This window comes from Jaculus jaculus, chromosome 18 (assembly GCF_020740685.1).
Source record: "Jaculus jaculus isolate mJacJac1 chromosome 18, mJacJac1.mat.Y.cur, whole genome shotgun sequence".
NCBI lineage: Eukaryota > Metazoa > Chordata > Mammalia > Rodentia > Dipodidae > Jaculus > Jaculus jaculus.
Window position 1 is genome coordinate 62,383,654 of NC_059119.1, and position 25,095 is coordinate 62,408,748.

Sequence of the window (25,095 nt, forward strand, 5' to 3'; positions counted from 1 at the left end):
TCCAGGTCAGCCTGGACCAGAGTGAGACCCTACCTCGAAAAACAAAAAAAAAAAAAAAAAAAAATCTCTTACCAGGCATGGTGGCACATGCCTTTAATTCCAGCACTTGGGAGACTGAGGTAGGAGGATCGCTGTGAATTCAAGGCCAACCTGAGACTACATAGAAAACTCCAGGTCAGCCTGGGCTAAAGCAAGACCCTACCTCCAAAAAAAAAAAAACACCTCTTATGGTGCTAAAAATAAGATGGGATCTATAATGCAATGATACAACTTTTGACTAAGAAACTCATTATGTAAAAACAAGCAGAGCCAAGCTATAATAGTGTTAAATACAATGTGTTTTTCCTCAAACACTCATGTTTTAGAACATATGTTAAGACAATGTATTTCTCAAGGTTTGATTTGTCTTATTTCCAGGGAAACAAATGGTGCAGATTCTTCCAGTTGTGTTTTAGGGAAAAGTCCATTTTGTTTTGTGGTGAAAGTACTGTTATGCCTTAGTAATGCCCACAAGAGGGCAGTGCACCCTTGGGTCTTAGTTAACACTGAGGTGGTTCCCAAAGCCCATCTCTATCTAGGACCAAATGCTACCAGGAACAATGAATGCGCTACATGTCCAGAGAGGTAGGTCTGACGGTGGCTTGGCACTACGTAATTTTGGATATTCTGAATCCTCAGTGTTTTGACAGAAACTTTTTTGGTTGTTCCCAGGGGAAAAAAGATAAAATAGGCTGGGCAAGTGGCCCACACCTTTAATCCCTGCACTTGGAAGGATGAGGTAGGAGGATAGCTGTGAGTTCGAGGCCAGTCTGAGACTATATAGTGGATTCCAGGTCAGCCTGGGCTAGCGCAAGATCCTTCCTCAAAAAACAAAACAAAAAGATAATATTTTTGTTGTATAACCCTTAAGACATGAGCAAATTATTATTATTATTATTTTCTGTATAAATGCAAGATGTATCCATCTAAATCCTCACAAGAAGTGATTTTATGCTGGAGCTAGTATAAACTGAATCACAAACCCCTGTCCTTGCTCTAAGTTTCTTTTGTGGATTTATGGATATTCAGGACAAAGTGTTTACTCATGCTCTGTGCATGTCTTAGGGTGATCCCAGGCCAACAACTTAAAAAAATTAGAATAGACAATTCATTTGGGGGGGGGATCTTTCTTTCATATTTTCTACTGAACTGGGCTTTCAGAGGCCACACAAGGACAACACAAGTGATTCCAATGAGAAGGAAGAACAAGTGAGCTGCCTGTGGCTTATTTGCTCCAGATGGTGGGAAGGATGGAAAAGTGAGTACCACGCCCCAAATGAAGTCTATAAAAGCATGAGCTAGCCGGGCGTGGTGGCGCATGCCTTTAATCCCAGCACTCTGGAGGCGGAGGTAGGAAGATTGCCGAGTTCGAGGCCACCCTGAGGCTCCATAGTGAATTCCAGGTCAGCCTGAGCTAGAGTGAGACCCTACCTCGAAAAACACCACCAACAACAACAAAACCACGAGCTGATCACACCCCAGTTGGGCTTGGTGATTGGGTATAATGTCTCCTAACATTATGGCCTCAGAACCAGAGCTCCGAAGTGTTTACCCATGGCTTGAATCTGAAATGCTTCACGGGGTCGTTTTCTCCACAGCTGTTCCCCAGCTAGTGACACTATTTTAGGCAGCTATAGAAGCATTAGGAGTTGAGGCCAGGCTGGTAGGCTGTACCTGGCTCCACGGCCTCTCTCCTTGCTTTCTGGTCTGCTACCACGAAGACCCTCCACCACACAGCCCTGCCACCAGGCTTTGATGTTCTGCCCTGTTGTCACCACCATGGATGAAAGCCCTCTGAGCCCATGAGCCAAAATAAGTCCTTAAGGAGTCATGTGCAAGTGTGCTGGTCTCCACAGGGCACCACTCTGTAGGGTCAGGACAGGAAGTTTCAGCTCACCTGTCAAGTTTCAAGTGTCTCCCTACCACATGGTGATAAAGCCTGGAAGGTGTGTTGTGACCGATTAGCTACTCTGGGATAGAGTAACAGGAGGTGTGTGGGTAAACAGGCAGAATGCACACGGAATAATGTTTCATTGACTTAACATACCCCCACCCCATTTGTGTGTCCACAAAATCGGAAGGCATCTTATAATCATAGCTTATCTATTTTCTAAAAATAACCACAATAGTTCAAATCTCACAAGCCATTCCAGAGCCCAGACAACCCTCCATTAAGAAAAGGAATTTTGGCCGGGCGTGGTGGCGCACGCCTTTAATCCCAGCACTCGGGAGGCAGAGGTAGGAGGATCGCCATGAGTTCGAGGCCACCCTGAGACTACATAGTGAATCCCAGGTCAGCCTGAGCCAGAGTGAGACCCTGCCTCAAAAAACCAAAAAAAAAAAAAAAAAGAATTTTGGCCGGTTGTGGTGGCACACACCAGTAGGATATTGCTGAAGAGGCGGAGGCAGAAGGATCAGGAGTTCGAGGCCAGCCTGGGCTACACATTTTTGCCGGGCGAGGTGGCACACGCCTTTAATCCCAGCACTCGGGAGGCAGAGGTAGGAGGATCGCCGTGAATTCAAGGCCACCCTGAGACAATTCCAGGTCAGCCTGGGCTAGAGTGGTGAAACCTTACCTCGAAAAACCAAAAAAAAAAAAAAAAAAAAAGGAATTTTGGCCGGGCATGGTGGCACATGCCTTTAATCCTAGTACTTGGGAGGTAGAGGTAAGAGGATCACCAAGAGTTCAAGGCAACCCTGAGACTGAGTGAATTCCAGGCCAGCCTGAGCTAGAGTGAGACCCTACCTTGGGAGCTTCCCCCACACCCCCGCAAAAAAAGGAATTTTGGAGCCCAGCATGGTGGCTCATGCCTTTTGGCTCAGCATACAGTAGGCTGAGACAGGAGGATTGCTGTGGGTTCAAGACTAGCCCAGGCTACAGAGTGAGTTCCATCTGGGTTAGCCTGGGCTAGAGTAAGACCCTGGCTTAAAAAAAAAGACACAACGTTCTGCAGAAGTCTATATTTTATTTATTTGACAGAAAAAGAGAAAGAATGAGGGAAACTATATAGACAGAATGGGTGCATCAGGGCCTCTAGCCACTACAAACTTCAGACACACATGCCACCTTTTGCATCTGGCTTATGTGGGGAATCGAACCGGGTCCTTCAGCTTTGCAGGCAAGAACCTTAACTGCTGAGTTATCTCTCCAGTCCTGCAGAAGTCTTTAGGTGAATTTTTCTGATGGCTCTAAGAATATATTTTGCTTTTTTTGTATTATTAAGCTTACTGAAGTTACAAGTTTAATAACATAATTCTCCCTCTTCCCTTTTCCTCCTGAGGCAGGATCTCATATAGCTCAGGCTGGTCTGGAACTCACTACATAGCTAGCAATGATCTTAAACTACTAACCCTCCTGCCTCCACCAATTCCTTTCCTACATGCTGCAGTTAGTTATAGGTGTGAGTCACAACGTCTGGTTTACGTGGAGCTGAGACTCAAACCCAGGGCTTCACGTATGCTAAGCAAGCACTCTATCAATTGAGCTACAACTCTAGCCCTGCACTGGATTTTTTTTTGGGGGGTGGGGGGTTTAAAGTAGGGTTTCACTCTAGCTCAGGCTGACCTGGAATTCACTATGTAGTCTCAGGGTGACCTCAAACTCATGGTGATCCTCCTACCTCTGCCTCCAGAGTGCTGGGATTAAAGGCGTGCGCCACCACGCCCGGCCCCCAGTGGGTTTTTATAGAGAATCACCAGCTGAAGTCATCAAGATCAGCCAGTCAGTGGCAAAGATAGTTGCCACTGCATCTGTGCCTCAAAACTTGTACAAGTAACTTGTAACTGAAAGAAACCCCTGAAACAACGGTGGAGCAAAGGAGACTACAATACCAACACTCTGTATGTGCTGCAGACAGTACAATAAACATGACTACTCGTGACTCTGAAGTCAAAATAATTGAAGGGAAAAAAGAAGAGAGAATTTCAAGAGGCAATAAGTAAGATTTGAAAGTGATTTAAGGGCTGGAGGGATGACTTAGTGGTTAAGGTGCTTGCCTACAAAATCAAAGGACTCAGGTTCAATTCCCCAGGACCCACATGAGCAAGATGCACAAGGTAGTGCGTGTGTCTGGAGTTCGTTTGTAGTGGCTGAAGGCCTTGGTGTGCCCATTCTCTCTTTATGTGCCTCTTTCCCTCTCTCTCTCAAATAAATAAATAAAAATTAAAAATGATTTAAAAGGCTAAGACTCAATATTAAGAAATATGAAGCCTGAGGTGGTGAGGTGGAGGATAACTGTGAGTTCAAAGCCACCCTGAGACTACATAGTGAATTCCAGGTCAGCCTGGGCTAGAGCGAGACTCTACCTTGGAAAAAAGAAAAAAAAAAGAAATATGAGAAAGCAAGGTTAGGTGGCACATGCTTAGGATCCCAGCAGTTAGGAGGTAGAGGCAGAGGATCAGGAGTTCAGTCATCCTCTGCTGCATAGCGACTTGACAGCAACACTTGGCTTCATGAAACCTGGTCTCAAAAAACCAAAACAAATACAAGGAATATCATACCCAGTTCATTTCCTCATATAACTTTTTCCTTAAGATTATATAACAATGACATGATGCAAATTGTAACAACTAATGTCTAATTATAAATAAAAGGACATTCAAGCCAGGTGTGGTGGCACACGCCTTTGATCCCAGCACTCGGGAGGCCGAGGTAGGAGGATTGCTGTGAGTTCAAGGCCACCCTGAGATACAGAGTGAATTCCAGGTCAGCCTGGGCTAGAGTGAGACCCTACCTGGTAGGGGTGGGGGTGGAGGTGGAGGACATTCAGTGGCTGAGAATGTAGGTCAGTAGTGTGTGCCTGTTAGACCAAAAGCTTAGGTCCAATACCTAGCACTTCTCCTACATAAAAAATCAATACAAGACAAACCCTTAAATTATAAGAAAGCAATCCATGACACCTTAGGCTTGATTATATATACATATATACACACACATATATATTTGACTTAAACTTCTCTATACCACCAAATACAAGTGTTTTTTTGTTTTGTTTTTTGGTTTTTCGAGACAGGGCCTCACTCTAGCCCAGGCTGACCTGGAATTCACTCTGTATCTCAGGGTGGCCTCGAACTCACAGCAATCCTCCTACCTTGGCCTCCCGAGTGCTGGGATCACAGGCGTGTGCCACCACACCCAGCTCAAATACAAGTGTTTTAAGGGAGATTTCCATAGTTCCCATTTTATCTTTAAAAGAAAAAATTCCAGTTTTTTTAATTAAAAAAATTTCTTTTATTTATTTGAAAGAGAGAAAGAGGCAAATATAGTGAAAGAATGGGCACACCAGGACCTCTAGCCACTGCAAATGAACTCCAGACACATGGGCCACCTTGTTTAGCTGGTTATCATGCGTCCTGGGGAATCAAACCTGAGTCCTCTGGCTTTGCAGCAAGCGCCTTATCCACTAAGTCATCTCTCCAGCCCTCTTCCCCCACCAAACAGTTGTCTTAAAGGTCAAATTTTACTTTCATAATTATGCCAACAGCATTTTTCTAAAAACATTGGGAACAAAGAGTTAACTTTCTGAAACTTAACAACCCAAACACATGGTGCCATTAACCACTGGAATCACATTAGTCTGACATATTATGAAGGCAGTAGGTGGCAGGGTACTTACTGCTTAGGGGATAGGTGCAGCAGAAGACTTAACCAGAGTACGATCCAGTCTGCCCCTCCCAAGACTCAGCTAAAGATGGAAGGTTAACTAAGAGGCACATATTAAGCATTTATAAAACAGGAAGAAATGAATGTTGCCTTCATTTCCAGTATTAATAGAACCAAAGCTTCCACAGACTTCAAAACCAGAAATTTATTTCAAAATATATGTACAAGGTTTGACAAAAGGTTAAAAAAAATCACCTCCATGATCTTTACTCTCTCATCATTACTGATCAGTCAACAACCAGGTCTCCCTAACTCCTGTATTTATAAATCCTAGTAATTTTATAAATCCTAGTGTGGTGGTTTGATTCACATGTCCCCCATAAACTGAGGTGTTCTGAACGCTAGGTTCCCAGCTGATGGAGATTTGGGAATTAACACCTCCTGGAGGCGGTGTATGTTGGGGGCGGGCTTCTGGGTGTTATAGCCAGTGTCCCCTTGCCAGTTGCTATTTCCCCTTGCTCCTGTCACTGTTGTCCACCGGATGTCGGTCAGGAGGTGATGTCCAGCCTCTGCTCATGCCAGTGTTTCCCCTGCCATCATGGAGCTTTGCCTCAAGTCTGTAAGTCAAAATAAATTTTTTCCCAAAAGCTTCTCTTGGTCGGGTGACTTCTGCCAGCAATGCGACCCTGACTGCAACACCCACTATTTTATCACTCATACCGCACAGAACAGTTACGTCTTCCAGTTTAAGAAACAAAATGAAGGGATCCCTACCACAACACTGTAAACACTGAGCTATGACACACATGTAAAGACAGAATATGGAACTCTGGAAATACAGAATACATTAAAATATGTTTATTCACAACTGTTAACTTGTTTTTCTATAGATTTAGTTCAGAAAGATTTTTGTTATTTTACATGTTGCCCAGGCTGATCTTGAACTTGTGGGCTAAAGTGATCTTCTGCTTCAATGTACACAGTAGCTGGGACTATAAGCAGTGCCCCTGCACCAGCTCCAGCCTTTGTCATGGATGGGGAGGGGAGGGGAGGGGACAGGAGCAGAGCTGTCCTGGAGACATGGACTTTCTCATGCAGCAGCAAACCACTTTCCAGTCAGGTCACTGAACCCACCAGGGAGGCTGCTCTTTGTCCAGTGAGTCTACAGGATCCCAGACCATACCTCAGATTCTACGAACGTCCCTCTGGGAATGTTCAAGTTCAAAGTCTTGGATCAAACTGTCTGGAGTTTTGTAACAATGAGCACTCTCACCGTCTGGTCAAAGGAACTACAGATACAGAGCCCTCTTTTATCAGGACTCCAGTCCAAGCTTGAAATGGGCTGGGTAGACAGTGTCACGTTTTGTAGAAGGCTGACGGAACCAGCGACTCCCATCTCCACTCCCTCGGAGTCTTTCTTTGATCGCTGAATAGGGTACTCACTGAAAACAAGGTCAAAGAGGAAACAGAGAGAAATCTTAGCATTCACCATCTTAGTTTTAATAGACTTAAATGATTATTTTTAATTCTCAGTTCATTTGAAGAACTAACAGGCATTTACACAATATCTGTAGTACCGAGCTATATGTAAGTAAAGATAGTATTTCAACATAAGCACGATTCCCAGCCCTTACAGAAAGGGCCATTTTCACTAAAGTCTTCTAAAAAGCGCCACCTTTTAGCACTTGTAGTTTTAAATACAGAAGTTCTTAGATGGCCAAGCATTCTTTAATAAACTGACCTGGTGCTCTCTGTGTTCCATTATAACTCTTCCCTAGATCCCAACTGCTAAGCACCATGCATGACACCATATACCATATGCAAGGACCAGACCTGTACGAAACATTGGCAGAAGTACCTGTAAACCTGACATCAGGTCAGGCACAGTGGTGCACACCTTTAACCTCAGCTCTTGAGAAGCAGAGGTAGGAAGGTCGCTGTTCAAGGCCAGCCTGAGACTACAGAGTGAGTTCCAGGTCAGCCTGGGCTAGAGCGAGACCCTACCTAGAAAACACCAAGCATGAGTAACAACAACAACGTTGACAACACTTCCTGGCTGCAGAGCTCTGTCAGGCACATCCAACACCGAGGGACTGTTGGCACCACTGCTATGGGAAGGGCGCTTCTGGAGAAGGTTTGGACCTCGATAGCACTACTTCTAAACAGAAAAAATAATCCTGATGATATCTGATTTTTTTAGCTGAAAATACACACCCTTTCCCTAGAGAAACAAGGCCTAATGAGAATTCAAGGCCCAGCTCCTCTGAAGGTCTGTCAAAGCCTACTAGGTATTGACTGCGATACATTATATCATAAACATTAAAAAAAATTTAAACTTCCAGAATCCCTCCTAAGGCACAAAGCCAATAACATGCAGCAGAAATGGAAGAAAAAGATACAGGCTGGGCTAGAGGAATGACTTAGCAGTTAAGGCATTTGCCTGCAAAGCCAAAGGACCCAGGTTCGATTCTCCAGGACCCACATTAGCCAGATTCACAAGGGGGCGCATGTGTCTGGAGTATGTTTGCAGTGGCTGGAGGCCCTGGCATGCCCATTCTCTCTCTCCCTCTTTCTCTGCCAAATAAATAAATAAAAATAATAATAAAAGATACAGGTAGAAAACCTATTTTCTGCCAAGCATGGTGATACACGCCTTGAATTTCAGCACTGGAGAGAGAGAAGTAGGAGGACCGCTTAAGTTTGAGGCCAGCCTGGAGTCTCAGAGTGAGTTCGAGGCCAGCCTGGGCTGGAGCTGTGCACCATTGCCATAAAAAGGTGATTCTCGTGAAGATTTTGGACCTAACACCTCTGAGGGGTGCAGAGGGGAGGAAGAAAATCTATTTTCTCCTCCTCTCAGATTCAACAAGTAAATTTAATTAAAAATTATTCAGGGTGGAATAAACAGACTTCTTAACCACAAGTCTTGAAAAAGGTTACAGCTATTTAGTATTTAAAAGGTAATAGAAAGATTTGTTCTAAATCTTGCAAACTATCTACTAAAACTTTAAAAGTATGAGTTTTCCTCATAAAATTAGAAAGCAAACCTTAATTCTGAAATAGCTTTCAAATATGAGCTTGTGCATTCCTTTCTTTGTAAGTTAGGTTTAGAGAACGGCCTCTTGCTATCAGTGAAGTTTCCATCAATACAACCGACTTCCAGTTCACATCAAACGAGTTGAAGCGGCGGCTGGTCTATGACAACACAGTGCATGGAACCAGCTTTCACTGTGACTCATCCTGTCTCGGTATGCAGAAAACACACTCAGTGGTAAGACCCTTCTGGAAGATCAATCAGGGGCCTCGGGCTGCTTCTTGTTCTACTGTAATGAATTCCAGCAAATGAATTATCAGGATCTAAACCTAAGAATTCTGATTCTTTTTTATCCTCCAAATGTAATGACCAGAAAATAGTATTTGACAAAGCTTGGGTCAATTATTATTTTTTATTTATTTACTTTTTTTTGAGGTAGGGTCTCTCACTCTAGCTCAGGCAATCCCGGAATCCACAATGTAGTCTCAGGGTGGCCTCGAATTCATGGTGATCCTCCTACCTCTACTAACCTCCTGAGTGCTGGGATTAAAGACATGCACCACCATGCCCAGCTGGGTCAATTTTTTTTTTTTTTTTTGGTTTTTCGAGGTGGTCCAGGTTGACCTGGAATTAACTGTCATCTCAGGGTGGCCTTGAACTCATGGCAATCTGCCTACCTCTGCCTCCCGAATGCTGGGATTAAAGGCGTGCGCCACCACACCCGGCTCAATTATTTTTAAAATCTGAACTGGGAAGATGGTTTAATGGATAAAGCACTTCCAATGATAGCATAAGGACAGCAATTTGGATTCTCAGTGGCCCTGTAAATGCTAGGTGGGTACAGGGGCCTGCCTGTAATCCTACATCTTGAGAGGCTGAAACAGGTGGAACAAGCTAGCTAGCTAGACTAGCTGATAACTGAGCTCTGGGTTCACGAGAGAAACCATGCCTCAAAAAAGAATGTGGGGCAGCAAGTGAGGAAAATACCCTATGTCAGGCCCCATACACACGAAAGTCCCCACACATACACCACACACACCCAAAAGAAGGGCCAACTAGCAAAAACAAACATTTCTTTCTGTTTTCCATTTTGTTTTTTCTTAAAACAATTTTTTTTCTTAGATATTTATTTGCAAACAGAGAGGGACAGCAAGAGAATGGGCACACCAGGACCTCCTGACACTGTAAACAAACTCCAGGTGCACATGCTACTTTGTGCATCTGGCTTTCCATGGGTATTGAGGAACTGAACCCAGGCCATCAGGCTTTGCAAGCAAGTGCCCTTTACCAATCTCTCTAGCCCCTTTCTTTTTAAAAAAAAAAAAATTTATTTTTAATTAATTTATTTATTAGAGACAGAGAGAGGGAGAGAGAATGGGCGCACCAGGACCTTGAGCCACTGCAAACGAACTCCAGATGCATACGCCACCATTGTGCATCTGGCTAACGTGAGACCTGGAGAATCAAACCTGGGTCCTTAGGCTTCACAGGCATGTGCCTTAACTGCTAAGTCATCTCTCCAGCCCATCGAGCCTTTTCTTTCTGTATCTACTCTGGCCCAGAACCCATTATATAGTCCAGGCTGGTCCTAAACCCATGGCAATCCCTCTGTCTCAGCCTTCCAAGTTGAGATGTTAGGCGTGAGCCACCATGCACAGCTGAAATCTACGATTTCAAATTTATGAAAATCTGTGATGTAGAAAAGACACAAGTGTAAATGACAAATCCACTAGCGGCTGGATGGGGACACCTCCTTAAGTGCAAGCTAAGTATATCAGTCAGATAAACGTTTAGAAAACAAGGTATGTACGACCTGAACCCTAAATTCACACTCCAGGAGAAAGTTCACCAAATCATGTGTTATGCCACCAAGAAAGCTCAGGAGAGGGCGAGCATGGGTGGAGACTTACTACTTCCAGAGGTGAAGGCTGCCTGTGCCTCCCGCCGTCAGAAAGAGCTCTCGGTTCTGTGGCAGGTGGCGGACCTGCCACACCGTAGACTTATGAGCCTAGACAGGAAGGAAAAGGCATACAAGGGGTTAAAGAAAGTGACACCCTTGAAGAGAAAACATGTAAATATAGAATTCTCTTTCTTTCTTTCTTTCACATATTTTATTTTGTTGACAATTTACATAATTATAAACAATAAACCATGGTAATCCCCCCCCCTTCCCCTTTGAAACTCCAGTCTCCATCATATCCCCTCCCCCTCTCAACCAGTCTTTCTTATTTTAATGTCATCATCTTTTCCTCCTTTTATGATAGCCTTGTGTAGGCAGGACCAGGCACTGCAAGGTCATGGATATCCAGGTTATTTTGGGTCTGGAAGAGTGCATTATAAGCAGTTCTATTCTTCCTTTGGCTTACAAAAAATTCTTTTTTTCTAAATATTTTTAATTTTCATGTACTTATTTGACTTTTGACAGAGAAAGAGGGAGAGAATGGGTGTGCCAGGGCCTCTATCCACTGCAAACGAACTCCAGACACGTGTGCCCCCTTGTGCATCTGTGTCCTGAGGAATTGAACCTGGGTCCTTTGGCTTTGCAGGCAAACGCCTTAACTGTGGAAGCCATCCCTCCAGCCCTTACAAAGAATTCTTAATTACCATTACTTCTGCTTAGGATAAGAATAGATAGTAAAGTTTCAGAAGTCAATTTAAAAAATACTATTCAAGGCGGCTGTGGTGGCACACGCCTTTAATCCCAGCACTCGGGAGGCAAAGATAGGAGGATCACCTTGAGTTCAAGGCCACCCTGAGCTACATAGTGAATTCCAGGTCAGCCTGGGCTACAGTGAGACCCTTCCTTAAAAAACCAAAACTAAACAAATAAATAAGGTAAAATAAAATAAGAAATAAAAGGCAAATAGATAAGATAAATAAGCTATTTATTAGCACCTCACTCACTGTCAGCAAGTCCATGCTGGGTTCACTCTGGGGGTCTTGAAGAGTAAGTACTGAGCAAGGAGCTCAGATGTAGAAGTGAGGTCACCACTTGATCCAAGCTGCACCTGCACACCTAACATTTTAGAAAGTGACTAGTTTTTTTTTTTTTTTTTTTTTGAGGTAGGGTCTCACCATAGCTCAGGCTGACCTGGAATTCACTGTGTATTCTCAGCATGGCCTTGAACTCATGGCGATCCTCCTACCTCTGCCTCCCAAATGCTGGGATTAAAGGCCTGCGCCACCACACCTGGCTTTTTTTTCTTTTTTTAAGAGACAGAGTCTCACTCTAGCCCAGGCTGGCCTGGAACTCACTTTGTAGTCCCAGGCTGGCCTTTAACTCACAGCCATTCACCCACTTCTGCCTCCCAAGTGCTGGGATTAGTGGTTAGTCTTGATATCTGATTTGAATAGTCCTTTGAGAGCATTATCATTAGCAGATAAAAACATAAGTCTCGGGTGTGGTGGCGCATGCCTTTATTCCCAGCACTTGGGAGGCAGAGGTAGGAAGATCGCCATGAGTTCGAGGCCACCCTGAGACTACAGAGTTAATTCCAGGTCAGCCTGGACCACAGTGAGACCCTACCTTGAAAAACAAAACAAAACAAAAAACATAAACCTCTCAAACTTTATAGTTAACTATGTGAGAGGCCTCAAGTGATTAGACTCAAGCTGTTCAGATATATTCCATTTTGTAGTTTAAACTTCTTTTACTTCTGAAAACTGAGTAAAACACAAAAAGCAGAAGAGGAAAATGACTTGAGTATATCCCAGTCATTAATTTGACAGCTTTAGCAATTAGTTAACTAAATATAATAAGAGGGAAGAGGAGCAAGGAGGATTTCCCAAGCAACCTGTACATTTCAGTCTACAGAAACTACTGATTTCTAACTGATCCTTCTTTCTTTAAATATTCAAGGCAGCTGAGTCACATTTCCAGCTCCTTTGTTGCAAGTGACAGGAAGTTTCGGCACGAATTTATTTAAGCCCTTTCTCCAGACACCTATTTGTTAACAAGCATTAACTGTTCTGTTCTCATCTATTTTTCTAATGCTGTACCATCTTTTCCACTAACTCCTTCAAGTACAAGGCAAAGTGGCAACAAATGTTTTTTGAATACCTGCTATATACCAATAAGTTCACTTAATATAGCAAAGTAGATTATAAAATGAAATGTAATAAGATTACATTATGGATATATTTTTAAGTCCATAATTAGTCAATACAAACAACGCGTTGGAAAACTCCTGTCTGGAACATCCTCTCACTTTCAAGAGAGGAGCTAGACATGTGACAAGAAACTCTACAGCAGGCTGGGGAGACGGCCTAGCAGTTAAGGCGTGTGCCTGTGAAACCTAAAGACTCATGCTTGACTCTCCACATCCCATGTAAGTCAGGCGCACAAGGTGATGCAAATGTGCAAGGTCACACATGCACAGAAGGTGGCCCATGCATCTGGAGTTCAACTTCAGTGGCTGGAGGCCCTGGCGCACCAATTCTCTCCCTCTCTTATTAAAAAAAAAATTAAAAGACAAAAAAGCTTGGGCTGGAGAGATGGCTTAGCAGTTAAGGCACTTGCCTGCAAAGCCTAATGACCCAGGTTAAATTCCCCAGGACCCACATATGCCAGATGCACAAGGCACATGCATCTGGAGTTCGTTGGCAGTGCTGGAGCCCTGGCGTGCCCATTCTCTCTCTCTCTCTCAAATAAATAATTAATTCTATAGCAGCTCAAGGTGCTTGGGCATTTGCTGGACAAATTTCTGACATCAGCCAAGGTTTCTTATGATGGTACCTAAACAACAAAATAAGATTCCAAGCCAACTAAGATCTTTTTCATAACTAATAAGTCTAGCCAGGCGTGATGGTGATGCCTTTAATCCCAGCACTGGGGAGGCAGAGGCAGGAGGATTGCTGTGAGTTCGAGGCCACCCTGAGATACAGAGTGAATTCCAGGTCAGCCTGGGATGTACCCTTACTCTCTACTTGGGGAAAAAAATAAGTAGCCGGGCGTGGTGGCGCACGCCTTTAATCCCAGCACTCGGGAGGCAGAGGTAGGAGGATCGCCATGAGTTCAAGGCCACCCTGAGATGACAGAGTTAATTCCAGGTGAGCCTGGACCAGAGTGAGACCCTACCTTGAAAAACCAAAAAAAAAAAAAAAAAAAAAGTAAAAAAAGAAAAAGAAGTCTAAAGTTTTTGGTAAACTTTGAGAAAGTAGACTGCTCAAAAACACTTGTGAAGATCCCACAAGTATATAACCTGCCCTTCACAAAAAGAGCCAGAGGGACCTTGGTGACTAGTTTTATTTAATAGACTGAAACAAGCTAACATTGCTCACCCTGAAAAGACATTTCCCTCATACTTACCTTCTCTGAAATAGAAGCAAAGCCTTTGGTTGGATGCTGTGTCCTCATATCAAAGACATGGAACCTCCCTTCCAGAGACGTAGCTACCAACTTGTTCATGCTTATGTCTTTTCTGTCAAACTCCAAGCTACACACCTGAAGGCAGAGGTGCTTGTCACGGATTCACTCCCTGTTATCCAGGAGGCTTTTTTAGACTAAGAGAAACAGCTTTAAGGTGGTGAGATCATGTGAAGGTCCCTAAACAGTTATTTAACCTTCTGAACAGCATAGCAAGCACTTGTACTGTAAAAAGAAATTCTGTTAATATGATCAATCAAAAGCATCTTGGATCCCATGCTCAATGGGTGTAAGTTGGAAGACACAGTGTAACTTTTTACGTTATTATTACTGTTAAGTCAAGGCTGCCTTCAGAAAACAGAAGGTAACCATATTCTTTAATAAAGGAGCACAACTAAAGGGCCAAAAAGTCCAGAAGGTACTTGGTGAGGTTGCTTCGACTTTAGGCAAGAGGCCTCCCGCTTGCTCACTTTGATATCAGATAACACAGTCCACAGGGCTCCCAGATGGGCAGCACGGTCACCTGGCTGCCTTGGCTCTGAACAAACCTACATGAGTATGGGTGCCCTTTCTGAAGAAATGATACATGATGGCATTAGTCTCGCAAGGGACTTTGGCCCCAAAAGGTCCAGAAGCTTTAAAAGAAAACTGTTGAATGAACAGAGGTGATTTCACAACTCTACCCTGAGGCTAGAGAGAAGGCCAGCGGTTAAGTGCGCTTCTCAAGCTTGAGGGCCTGAGACTGCCCGAGTTCAAATCTCCATAGCCCATGAGAAAGAGCTGGGCGTGGCCACAGGCACCATAATCCAATCCTGCAAGGAGCAACCACCTGCAAGTTCTGGGGTCAGTGAAGAGACTCCAGCTCAAAAAATAACTAATAAATGAAATAGGGCAATGGTACTGGCTAATCAAAACACATCAAAGCAGAAACCCAGAGGCTACAGAGATATTAGGACTAAGCCAGGCTGCTAATAGACCCCCAAGACTCAGGGGGCGCAGTGGCAGAGGGGCCGGGAAGAGTGCGAGAGGGGCAGTGTGGGTAGAGACTGCCTGAGACTCAGCACCGCCACCTAGGGGTCGGACCCGGACCTTCCTCACCCCGCACAGCACCGCCACCTAGGGGACGGACCGGGACCTTCCTCACCCCGCACAGCGCCGCCACCTAGGGGACGGACCCGGACCTTCCTCACCCCGCCCAGCAACGCCACCTAGGGGACGGACCGAGATCTTCCTCACCCCGCACAGCGCCGCCACCTAGGGGACGGACCGGGACCTTCCTCACCCCGCACAGCAACGCCACCTAGGGGACGGACCGGGACCTTCCTCACCCCGCACAGCAACGCCACCTAGGGGACGGACCGGGACCTTCCTCACCCCGCACAGCACCGCCACCTAGGGGACGGACCTGGACCTTCCTCACCCCGCACAGCACCGCCACCTAGGGGACGGACCGGGACCTTCCTCACCCCGCACAGCACCGCCACCTAGGGGACGGACCGGGACCTTCCTCACCCCGCACAGCACCGCCACCTAGGGGACGGACCGGGACCTTCCTCACCCCGCACAGCGCCGCCACCTAGGGGACGGACGGGGACCTTCCTCACCCCGCCCAGCAACGCCACCTAGGGGACGGACCCGGACCTTCCCCACCCCGCACAGCAACGCCACCTAGGGGACGGACCGAGATCTTCCTCACCCTGCACAGCACCGCCACCTAGGGGACGGACCGGGACCTTCCTCACCCCGCACAGCAACGCCACCTAGGGGACGGACCGGGACCTTCCTCACCCCGCCCAGCAACGCCACCTAGGGGACGGACCGGGACCTTCCTCACCCCGCACAGCAACGCCACCTAGGGGACGGACCGGGACCTTCCTCAACCCGCACAGCAACGCCACCTAGGGGACGGACCGAGACCTTCCTCACCCCGCACCGAGTACTGTCACCCCACCCATGAGGACCCTCAGGGAATGTGGGTCGGGGGAGAGGGGCTACAAGACTGTAACCCTTGTAAAATAAACTAATTAATAAATAAAACTTTAAAAACCCCACAAGACCAGGTGGAGATTGACAGAGTGGACACCTGACATTCCATTCACACTCAGGCCACCACAGGCAAGCGACTGCCACAGGCTTGTGTGCGATGCACTGCGAGAACACACACGCGTGCACACACCCCACCCCACAGGACACACACACACGCACACACCCCACCCCACAGGACACACACACGCATGTACACACACCACCCCACAGGACACACACACGCATGCACACACCACCCCACAGGACACACACACACACACACAAAGAAAAGCAGCCGTGCGGCAGCTCGAGGTGGACGAAAGCACGCTCGACGACGCATTACCCCATTTTTAATGTTCGTCTCCCAGCGCAGGGACATGTTTCTGAGGTCAAACAGCTTGATGTCCCCATTGTCATAGCCAGCGCAGACAACACGCTCCTCTCGATTGTAAGCATTGCCTGGAAATCAAGACACAGTGTTTCAGTCTAAGTTGAAGGCTATGGAGGAAAAAAAAAATGCTACAAAATACACATAGCACTTAGGCCAACTCTAATTTTTAAAACAATCACATTGTAAAAGCAGGTTCCCTAACCAAAATTAGACCAACACAGTCAGAGTGGATACTGATGTACACGAGACAGCTGTGGGGGCGTAACCTCTCCACTGAAGCCAAAAGGCAGTGGCAGCTTCCCTTTTGAGTTTATGAGCTGCCAAGTCCCCAGCTTCCGACCTGGTTCTCAGCACCAGGCGCGAAGTCCCTCCAGCGAGCACGCCCCATGCCAGCCCGGGAGCAGCTGAGCACTCCCAGCCTATGGGCCACAGAGAAGGACACAGGCAAGGCGCATCCTGCCCGGCTGCTCTGGATCTCGAGGCTCCCAAGACCCAGGCTAACTGTGAGCACTCTCTCACTGCTAGCCAGGCAGTCTTCTCCCGGGAGAGGGCAGCGGACACCAAGGACACTCAAAACTCACCGAGGTGGCAAATAAGAAGCTACGGCGAGTTCCACCCTAAGAGATTCCCAACACAGCCTCCGAGGCTCAGGGAACACGGGGAGGAAGAGGAGGAAGAACATGAACGCCACAGGGTGCAAGGTGTGCTGTGACGCAGGGTCCTTCTCACAGGAACCAAGCAAGGCGTGCACAAACCCACAGTGACGAGCGACACCCCCACTAAGGGGGAGAGAGAACAAAAGAGGACAATCTGACAGAAATATGACCAATTTGAAGGATATTCATATAATAAAATTCCCAATAAAATTATTTCAAAATATATGACTGGGGGAAAAATCATATTGGGGAGAATTCCTTTCATCAATTCTCATAGGATGTGAAGAGTATTAATTTTTCAAATATAACTCGGGGACTGGGGAAATGGCTCAATGAGGAAGTGAGTTCAAGTCCCGGCTCATGTACAAAGCCAGGGACAGTTGTGCACGCCCGTGATCGCAGCGCTGTGGCGGTGGAAACGGGGTCACTGGGGCTACCTGGTGAGCCAGCGCGACGGAAAAGCTGCGGGCCCCGGGGTCGGGGAATGACTATCTCACGGGAATAAGGTGGAAGGGCAACAGAGGAAGTCACACAACATCTTCCTCTGGCTTACACACTTGACACTGCACCTATTACACACACGAACACTAGCCACTCCCAAAAAGCACTCAGTGAAACTCTATGCACAACCTGAAAGCTTATTGGAATCTAAATGAAAATGCTCTCTTGAGATTAAGGATGCAGCTCAGCAGTACAAGGTTTGCCCGTATGTGCCCTGAGATCAGTTCGCAGCACTGCAAACGATGATGATGATGGTGATGGTGATGGATAAACCACATGGAAGCCTACGGCTCAGTAAGCAGAGAAAATACAAATATTAATGAAAGCGTTTGGAAAAACGGTCCCCACATGGGCGGATAAAGCTCCTAGGAGGCGCGGGCTATTCATTGTGACTCCAGCACCAGAGGAAGATACCTCCCAATGAGCTATAGGGAACCTATTAAAGCCCCTCAAGCAACTGCCATTGCTCCTGGCTGCCCAGCAAAGCTGGACAGTAAATCCCTATTACTCAAGTCACCAAATGTCTTGGTTGCAGAAGGCAGAGAAAGTAAGTTGGAACTGAGCTGAAAGCTTCGTTCCTGTCAGCTTGCTTTCTTTGTATCAAAAGATGCCAGGCAGGGCTGGGGAGATGGCTTAGCTCTTATGGCACTTTCCTGGAAAGCCAAAGGACCTAAGTTCAATTCCCCAGGACCCATGAAAACCACATGCACAAGGTAACATATGCACCTGGAGTTTGTCTGCAGTGGCTAGAGGCCCTGGTGCACCTGTTCTCTGCATATATCTGCGCCCCCAATAAATAAGTAAATAAAATAAAAATAAAGATTAAAAAAAAAGATGTCATGCAAACTGCTAGGATTAAAAAGCCATCAACAGGACTGGAGAGGCCAGGCGTGGTGGCACATGCCTTTAATCCCAGCACTCGGGGGGCAGAGGTAGGAGGATTGCCAAGAGTTCAAGGCCACCCTGAGACTACATAGTGAATTCCAGGTCAGCCTGAGCTAGAGTGAGACCCTACTTTGGAAAACTAAAAAACAAAAAAAAAAAAACAAAAACAGGACTGGAGAGATGGCTAAGCAGTTACGGTGCTTGCCTGCATAGCCTAACTACCTGGGTTCAATACCCTAGTACCCACATAAAGCCAGATGCTCCAAGTGGCACATGTATCTGGAGTTCATTTGCAGTGGTTAGAAGCCCTGGAGTGGCCATTCTCTTTCTCCTCTCTCTTATCCCCTCCTTGCAAAATAAATAAATAAAATATTGTCTAACAAAAGCATTCCCCAGTCCTAGCTGTGGATCCACAACCAACCTGCCAGACAAGATTTATCTACTGGGGCAATAGTGACATGAATGCCATGGTGGTCCACTGCGTTCTCCCTGGATCTGAGGCCCACGCCACAGGAAGGGGTTCAAGCCCGGCACTATAAACCTGGTCAAAGCCTGTGGCCAGGAGCACAGGCCCTAGTGGTGAACCTAATACTACGTTTATGCTAACTGGACGGCATGTCAAACTGACTTCCTGTAATTCCAACTACTTGCAAAGGAGGCTAAGACACAAGGACCAAAGGTTCGGGCCAGTTCAGGCAACTTTGTCAGACCTTGTCTCAAAACAACAACAACGAGAATTTAAAGAGCTGAGGTTGACAATACAGCTCAGTACTTGGATATCATATGCCAGGATCTGAGTTCAACCCTAAGTACTGAAAAGTAATAAATGACAGTCCAATATATAAATAACAATAAATTAAACTGTTCCCCTGTACTATTAAATCCTAGCCTTCGTTCCTTTTATCTGCACAGGATTATGCTAAGTAAAAGCAGAAAGAAAATAGAGATTTAAAGCTCAACAGGGAGCTGGAGGCAGTGATATGTTGTAATTCCAGCTATTCTGGAACTTGAGGCAGGGAGAACTGTAAGTTCTAGGCCAACCTAAGCCACACAGCAAGGCCCTATTGCAGAAAAAGAAAAGGAAACCTAATAAGCTACGTAATTTTGATGCTCGGTAAGAGATCCAAGGATAAACAGGCCACTAGGAGATTAGACAGACTCTGTTGAAACATGACATTTTGCCATCTGAACTTCAAATGTAAGAGGTTTTTAATAATTTACCAAATGCTACAGTCCAACAGTCTCTCTTGTTTTCTCCTTGTGCAGGTTCCATATTAGCAACAGGGTCGTCTTTTTGCCTCGGGTCCCACACCTTCACAGTTCCTGTCGTGAGTAAGAGTGAGAGGGCAAAACTCATAGTGAACAGTCACATTTGCTGTCTGTATTCTCTTTCTATGGCACACGTCACTACCACAGTAGATATGATGTCTGAGAAATACATTTTACTGACTTCCAATCCGTTAAGCTGCATTTGATGTCTGATATATAATCCATACACTAGTATCTGACATGATTTTCAAGTTTCTACACAGAAAACCCAACAGCAGTCCCAAAGCTGTATGTAAGTCATGATTGACAAGGCAAACACAAACATTACTGAATTCAAACCATGCCTTGTTTCCTCAGTTTGAAACCAAAACTAATATATTTAGAATGGCAGCAATGTCATTTTAGTTTTTATTTTCTCCTCCTTAATACTGTATACCACTGGCACAGAGATTCAAATTAGCATTCTTATGTTTTGCAAGGCAAGTGCCTTAACCACTAAGCCACCTCTCCAGTCCCTAAAAATACTTGTTTTTTGAGATGACCTGTCTAACTGAGAATGGACACTATGTATGGATTTATCTGTGACTTTAAATGTAACAGAATTTGCTTTATTAAAAAAGGAAGAAGCTTAGATGTAGAGAGGAAACTGTTTAGAGATGTCTACTACCTTTTTTTAACACTTAAAATACACTGACTCACCATCTCGGCTGCCAGTCACAATTTCAGGTGCTCCTTCCCCGATTCCAAGTCCACCTATACCATCTATAGCATTTATAATTTCTTTGTGGCCCTTTACAGAATACACGGGCATCTCTGGAGCTTCCAAATTCCTAAACAGAAATCACAGCTACTTACACATGTTCTAAGCATTGAAGTTCACTACTATATCTAAGAATTAAGTCACACTGAAGTTTACTACTATATCTAAGAATAGAAGTCACACTTACAATTTTGTTTAAAAATAAGGGTTTTAGAGCTGGATGTGGTGGTTCACACCTCTACTGCCAGAAATTGGGAGACAGAAACAGGATCATGAGTTTGAGATTAGCTTGAGCCACCAAACAAGTTCCACATTATCCTGGGTGACACAGAGCTTCAGACCAGCCTGAGCTACACAGCCGGACTGTTTCAAAATATCAACCAACCAATCAGTTTTGTGCCATGAAAGTTATCTACAGATTAATGTCTAAATCTTCCACTCCCTACATTCCGTAATTATCCAACCTGGGCTTGAACTGCTGCGCCAACGTTACTCGGCGTCCTTCACGCATGCACTCTGAGGTGCTCCACACTGAAGGAGGGGCTTCTTGGTACGGGCAGGACCATGGGCTGGTCCTCATACATAAAGAACCAGGGTCCCTGGGATGGCCTCAAGATGCTGCTAACGTCCACGCAGCAGTCTGCAGGCCACTGCTGACATCTAGAGTAAATTCAAAGTCATGCGGCCCATTTCCCAGGCACACCTTCACAGAGACACTGGCACATCCTTCTTTAGTGTTGCACCATTCACAATAGCCAGAAAATGGAACCAGTCTTCATGCCCACCAAAAGATGAACGGATAAAGAAAATGTGCTAAACACACACAATGGAACTGTATTCCACTATAGAGAAAAATGAAATCATGACGCCTGGCATGGTGGTGCACACCTTTAATCCCAGCACTCGGGAGGCAGAGGTAGGAGGATTGCTGAGAGTTCGAGGCCACCCTGAGGCTACATAGTGAATTCCAAGTCAGCCTGAGCTATAGTGACACCCTACCTCAAAAAACAAAAACAAAATTAAAAAAAATAGTAGCCACACTTTTATGGTTCGTATTGGACAAGGAAAGACACATTTTAAAATTAGAACTCTGTTTCAGAGAAAGAATAATTAGACTTTCAAAAATAATGTTTATCCCATCTGGCAGAATACTACTTAAATAATCTTACCATATATGAAGGTTTCCACCAAAGTCTCCAGTAGCTAAGGCTCTCTGCTGTAAAGATGCCGCCCCAAAGGTTCCACATTTAATGGGCTTGGCCTTTTCAATCTAGATAGGAGGACAGGCGAGAGGAGACACATCATCATGTAAGCAGCTATTTGTGATCCACCATTTTTATGGCCCTACTATGCAGTTTAAATAACATATTAAAAAATTCAGCCAGGCGTGGTGGTGCATGCCTTTAATCCCAGCACTCAGGAGGCAGTGGTAGAAGAATTGCTGTGAGTTCAAGGCCACCCTGAGACTACATACTGAATTCCAGGTCAGCCTGGACTAAAAAAAAAAATTCAAATATTTTCTGACAAAAAAAGATCATGCTCTTTTCTTAGTCACTTTTCTATGCTTTTATAACTGTCAGAAGGACAGTTGTTGCTTTTGACTTTAGGGCATTTTGTGTTTTTTGGGTTTTTTTTGAGACAAGTTTCCCCTCTAGCTCAGATTGGCCTCAGACTCACTGTGTAACTCAGGCTGGTTTCAAACTCACTAACCTTCCAGTCTTAGTCTCCTGTGCGCTAGGATTATAAGAGTAAACAAACAAACAAAACAAAAAAAAGACAAGAAAGAGTTTTAATTTTTTTCTTTTTACTTACTAACGAGGCAGCCCAATGCTGAGAAGTTGACCCAGGTGTAGTGGCTCACCTCTGTTGCTAGGGGAAAAATGGGGGGCGGGGACTGGAGAACTGCTAAGGCTCACTTGCTGAAGATGGCAGCTTTGAGGTGTGGGTAAGACCCCATCTCAGTAAAATGCAGGGTACACAAATGAGCAACAGAGAAGGGCACCTGAAGTTCTCCTCACGGCCCATATAATACACCAAAACACATATACTCCACGTGCACATACAAAAAACATGAAGATTGGTTTAGTGAAAATTATTCCACACAAAATTGAGCATATGTTGATAATTGTGATGTTACTGAAAAGACCATGAATTATAGTTTACTTGACCTAGAATTTCATTGTTTGCTACAATGAAGAGTTAAGATGGGCTGGAGAGATGGCTTAGCGGTTAAGCGCTTGCCTGTGAAGCCTAAGGACCCTGGTTCAAGGCTCAGTTCCCCAAGACCCACGTTAGCCACCTGCACAAGGGGGCGCATGGACCTAGAATTCATTTGCAGTGGCTGGAGGCCCTGGCACGACCATTCTCTTTCTTTATATCTGCCTCTTTCTCTCTCTGTCTGTGGCTCTCAAATAAATAAATAAAAATGAACAAAAAAGGGCTGAAGGGATGGCCTAGCAGTTAAGGCATTTGACTGCAAAGACAAGGCCCTGGTGCACCATCCCCCACTGTTTTGCAAATAAATTAGTTTTAGAAAAGAAGATAATGGGATGAGAATACCATCAAGTTAAAGTATACTCATATATCAAAATTCTCAATTAAAAAGTTAACTTTGACTTAAAAATAATACTTTGTAATTCACAGAATAAAAACAGAAAATCTGGGGCTGGAGAGATGGCTTAGCTAGCTTAGCAGTTAAGGCATTTGCCTGCAAAGCTAAAGGACACTGGTTCGATTCCCCAGGACCCACGTAAGCCAAATGCACAGGGTGGTACGTGTCTGGAGTCCATTTTCAATGGCTAGAGGCCCTGGCACACCCTTTCTCTCTCCGCTCTGTCTCTAATAAATAAATAAAAATTTTAAAAGATGCTCAATGATGCCTACTTTTTCTTTAAGAGGCAGGGTGCAGACCTTTCAGATGTCCTACAGCTCTTGCAAGGTGTGGTTCCTGCTTGCCCCTCCTTTCTTAGGAAATAAACCATCTCCCACCATTAACACCGAGCTTCCCACATGTTGTGTCTCCTGGAAAGGTCATACCCTACTATTCCTTAGGCCTAGTTAGCTTCTATTCACTCTCCGTGTGTTCTGTCCTTGTACCTTTGTGTTAGAAAACTGATCTCAGTTTATATCTATGCATCCTTGGTTTGATTATCTCTCCCCTCAAAAAGCGAAACTCCATTTACAGCAGGCATTCTGCAAGTGCTAACCACCGAAAAGGTTTTAGGAGTTCAGACATGAAATCTTGACGTCACTTCCCAGAGCCCTCATGGGGGACCGTCACTGGAGGTGACAGAATGGAGCGGCAGGCAGCAGGCCTCCAAAGGTCATGGGCAGATGAGAGATGGGAAGCTTGCTGCAAGCATTTCTCAATCTGTTTATTTTTGTTTGTTTATCATTATTTACTTATTTGAGAGTGACAGACAGAGATAGCAGCAGATAGAGAATGGGGGTGCCACGGCCTCCAGCCACTGCAGAAACTCCAGACGCTTGAGCCACCTTCCGTGAGTCCTGGGGAATCGAACCTCCAAGCAACGTCCTTAGGCTTCACAGGCAAGCGCTTAACCACTAAGCCATCTCTCCTACCCATTTTATGTGGAATCTGGGGAATCAAACCTGGGTCCTTTAGCTTAGCAGGGAAGTGCCTTCCCTCCAGCCCTCAATCTGCTTTTTTTTTTCTTGCAATTTATTTGTGAGAGAAAGAGGGAGAGAGAATGGCCGCGCTAGGGCCTCCAGCCAGTGCAAATGAACTCCAGATGCATGTGCCCCTTATGCATCTGACTTATGTGGGTCCTGGAGAACTGAACCGGGATCCTTTGGCTTTGCAGGCAAACGCCTTAACCTCTAAGCCATCTCTCCAGCCCTGCTTTACAATTTTATGTATGTGTGTGTGTATATATATAATGTATCATTTGCAAGCAGAGAGATATAGACAGAGAAGCAAGGACAGACAGTATATGGGTGCACCAGGGCCTCCAGCCACTGCAGACGAGCTCCAGATGCGTGTGCTGCTCTGTGCATCTGGCTTACGTGGGTCCTGGGGAATCGAACTCAGCTCATGAGGCTTCGCAGGCAAGTGCCTTAACTGCCGAGCCATCTCTCCATCCCTGAATCTGCTTTCTTCTGGTCCAGCTGTGGCCAAGGATGCAAACCCCGGGGTTCGCACAGTCTCCACGGCAGGTCAGGCCCGTGACCTGGGTCTGTTCGATGGCACACCCACCTCCCGGAGCAGCTTCAGCTCCCCGTGCTGGATCTCATACACCTGAATGACGCCGGTGCCTCGGGCGAAGTTGCCCATAGTCACGAATTTGGCGCTGCAAGGCACCCACTTGCAGTCGAACACCGTGTAGTTGAGGCCCTTCTGGATGTGGGCGATGATCTGAGGCTTCTCAAAGGCCGACATGGTTCGCACTTCAGCCCGCCGCCAGCAACCGCCAGCTCAGAGCCACACAAAACACTGACCTGGAAACCAAACGCCAGACAACCGGAGAAGTTTATCCCGCCCGCTCGCCGTACTCCAGCCTTTCCCCTCCTCCGCGCACCCTAGCAAATGGTATTGAGTTGTCTCTGATACT

General features: G+C 45.6%; 1 protein-coding gene across 1 annotated transcript; it reads right to left on the reverse strand.

Moving 5' to 3' along the window:
• Positions 1–6,484: 6,484 nt before the first annotated feature.
• On the reverse strand, positions 6,485–25,057 carry Dnaaf10 (dynein axonemal assembly factor 10). Its single transcript, XM_004660070.2, has 8 exons — positions 24,741–25,057; positions 21,694–21,794; positions 20,464–20,594; positions 19,717–19,818; positions 16,406–16,521; positions 13,981–14,115; positions 10,583–10,680; positions 6,485–7,083 (listed from the first exon to the last, which is right to left on the reverse strand). The coding sequence occupies exons 1-8, from the start codon at positions 24,921–24,923 to the stop codon at positions 6,876–6,878; spliced, it is 1,074 nt and encodes a 357-aa protein (XP_004660127.1). The 5' UTR covers positions 24,924–25,057; the 3' UTR covers positions 6,485–6,875.
• Positions 25,058–25,095: the final 38 nt, after the last annotated feature.

What these genes read in the sequence shown, in the direction of transcription:
- Dnaaf10 (XM_004660070.2), bottom strand. Translation starts at nt 24,923, where the DNA reads ATGTCGGCCTTTGAGAAGCCTCAGATCATCGCCCACATCCAGAAGGGC. An exon ending in CTGTTGGACTGTAGCATTTG is followed by an intron (nt 16,522 to 19,716) that starts GTAAATTATTAA and finishes CTTGATTTCCAG; the next exon opens with GCAATGCTTACAATCGAGAG. An exon ending in AGACGAACATTAAAAATGGG is followed by an intron (nt 14,116 to 16,405) that starts GTAATGCGTCGT and finishes CTCTGCCTTCAG; the next exon opens with GTGTGTAGCTTGGAGTTTGA.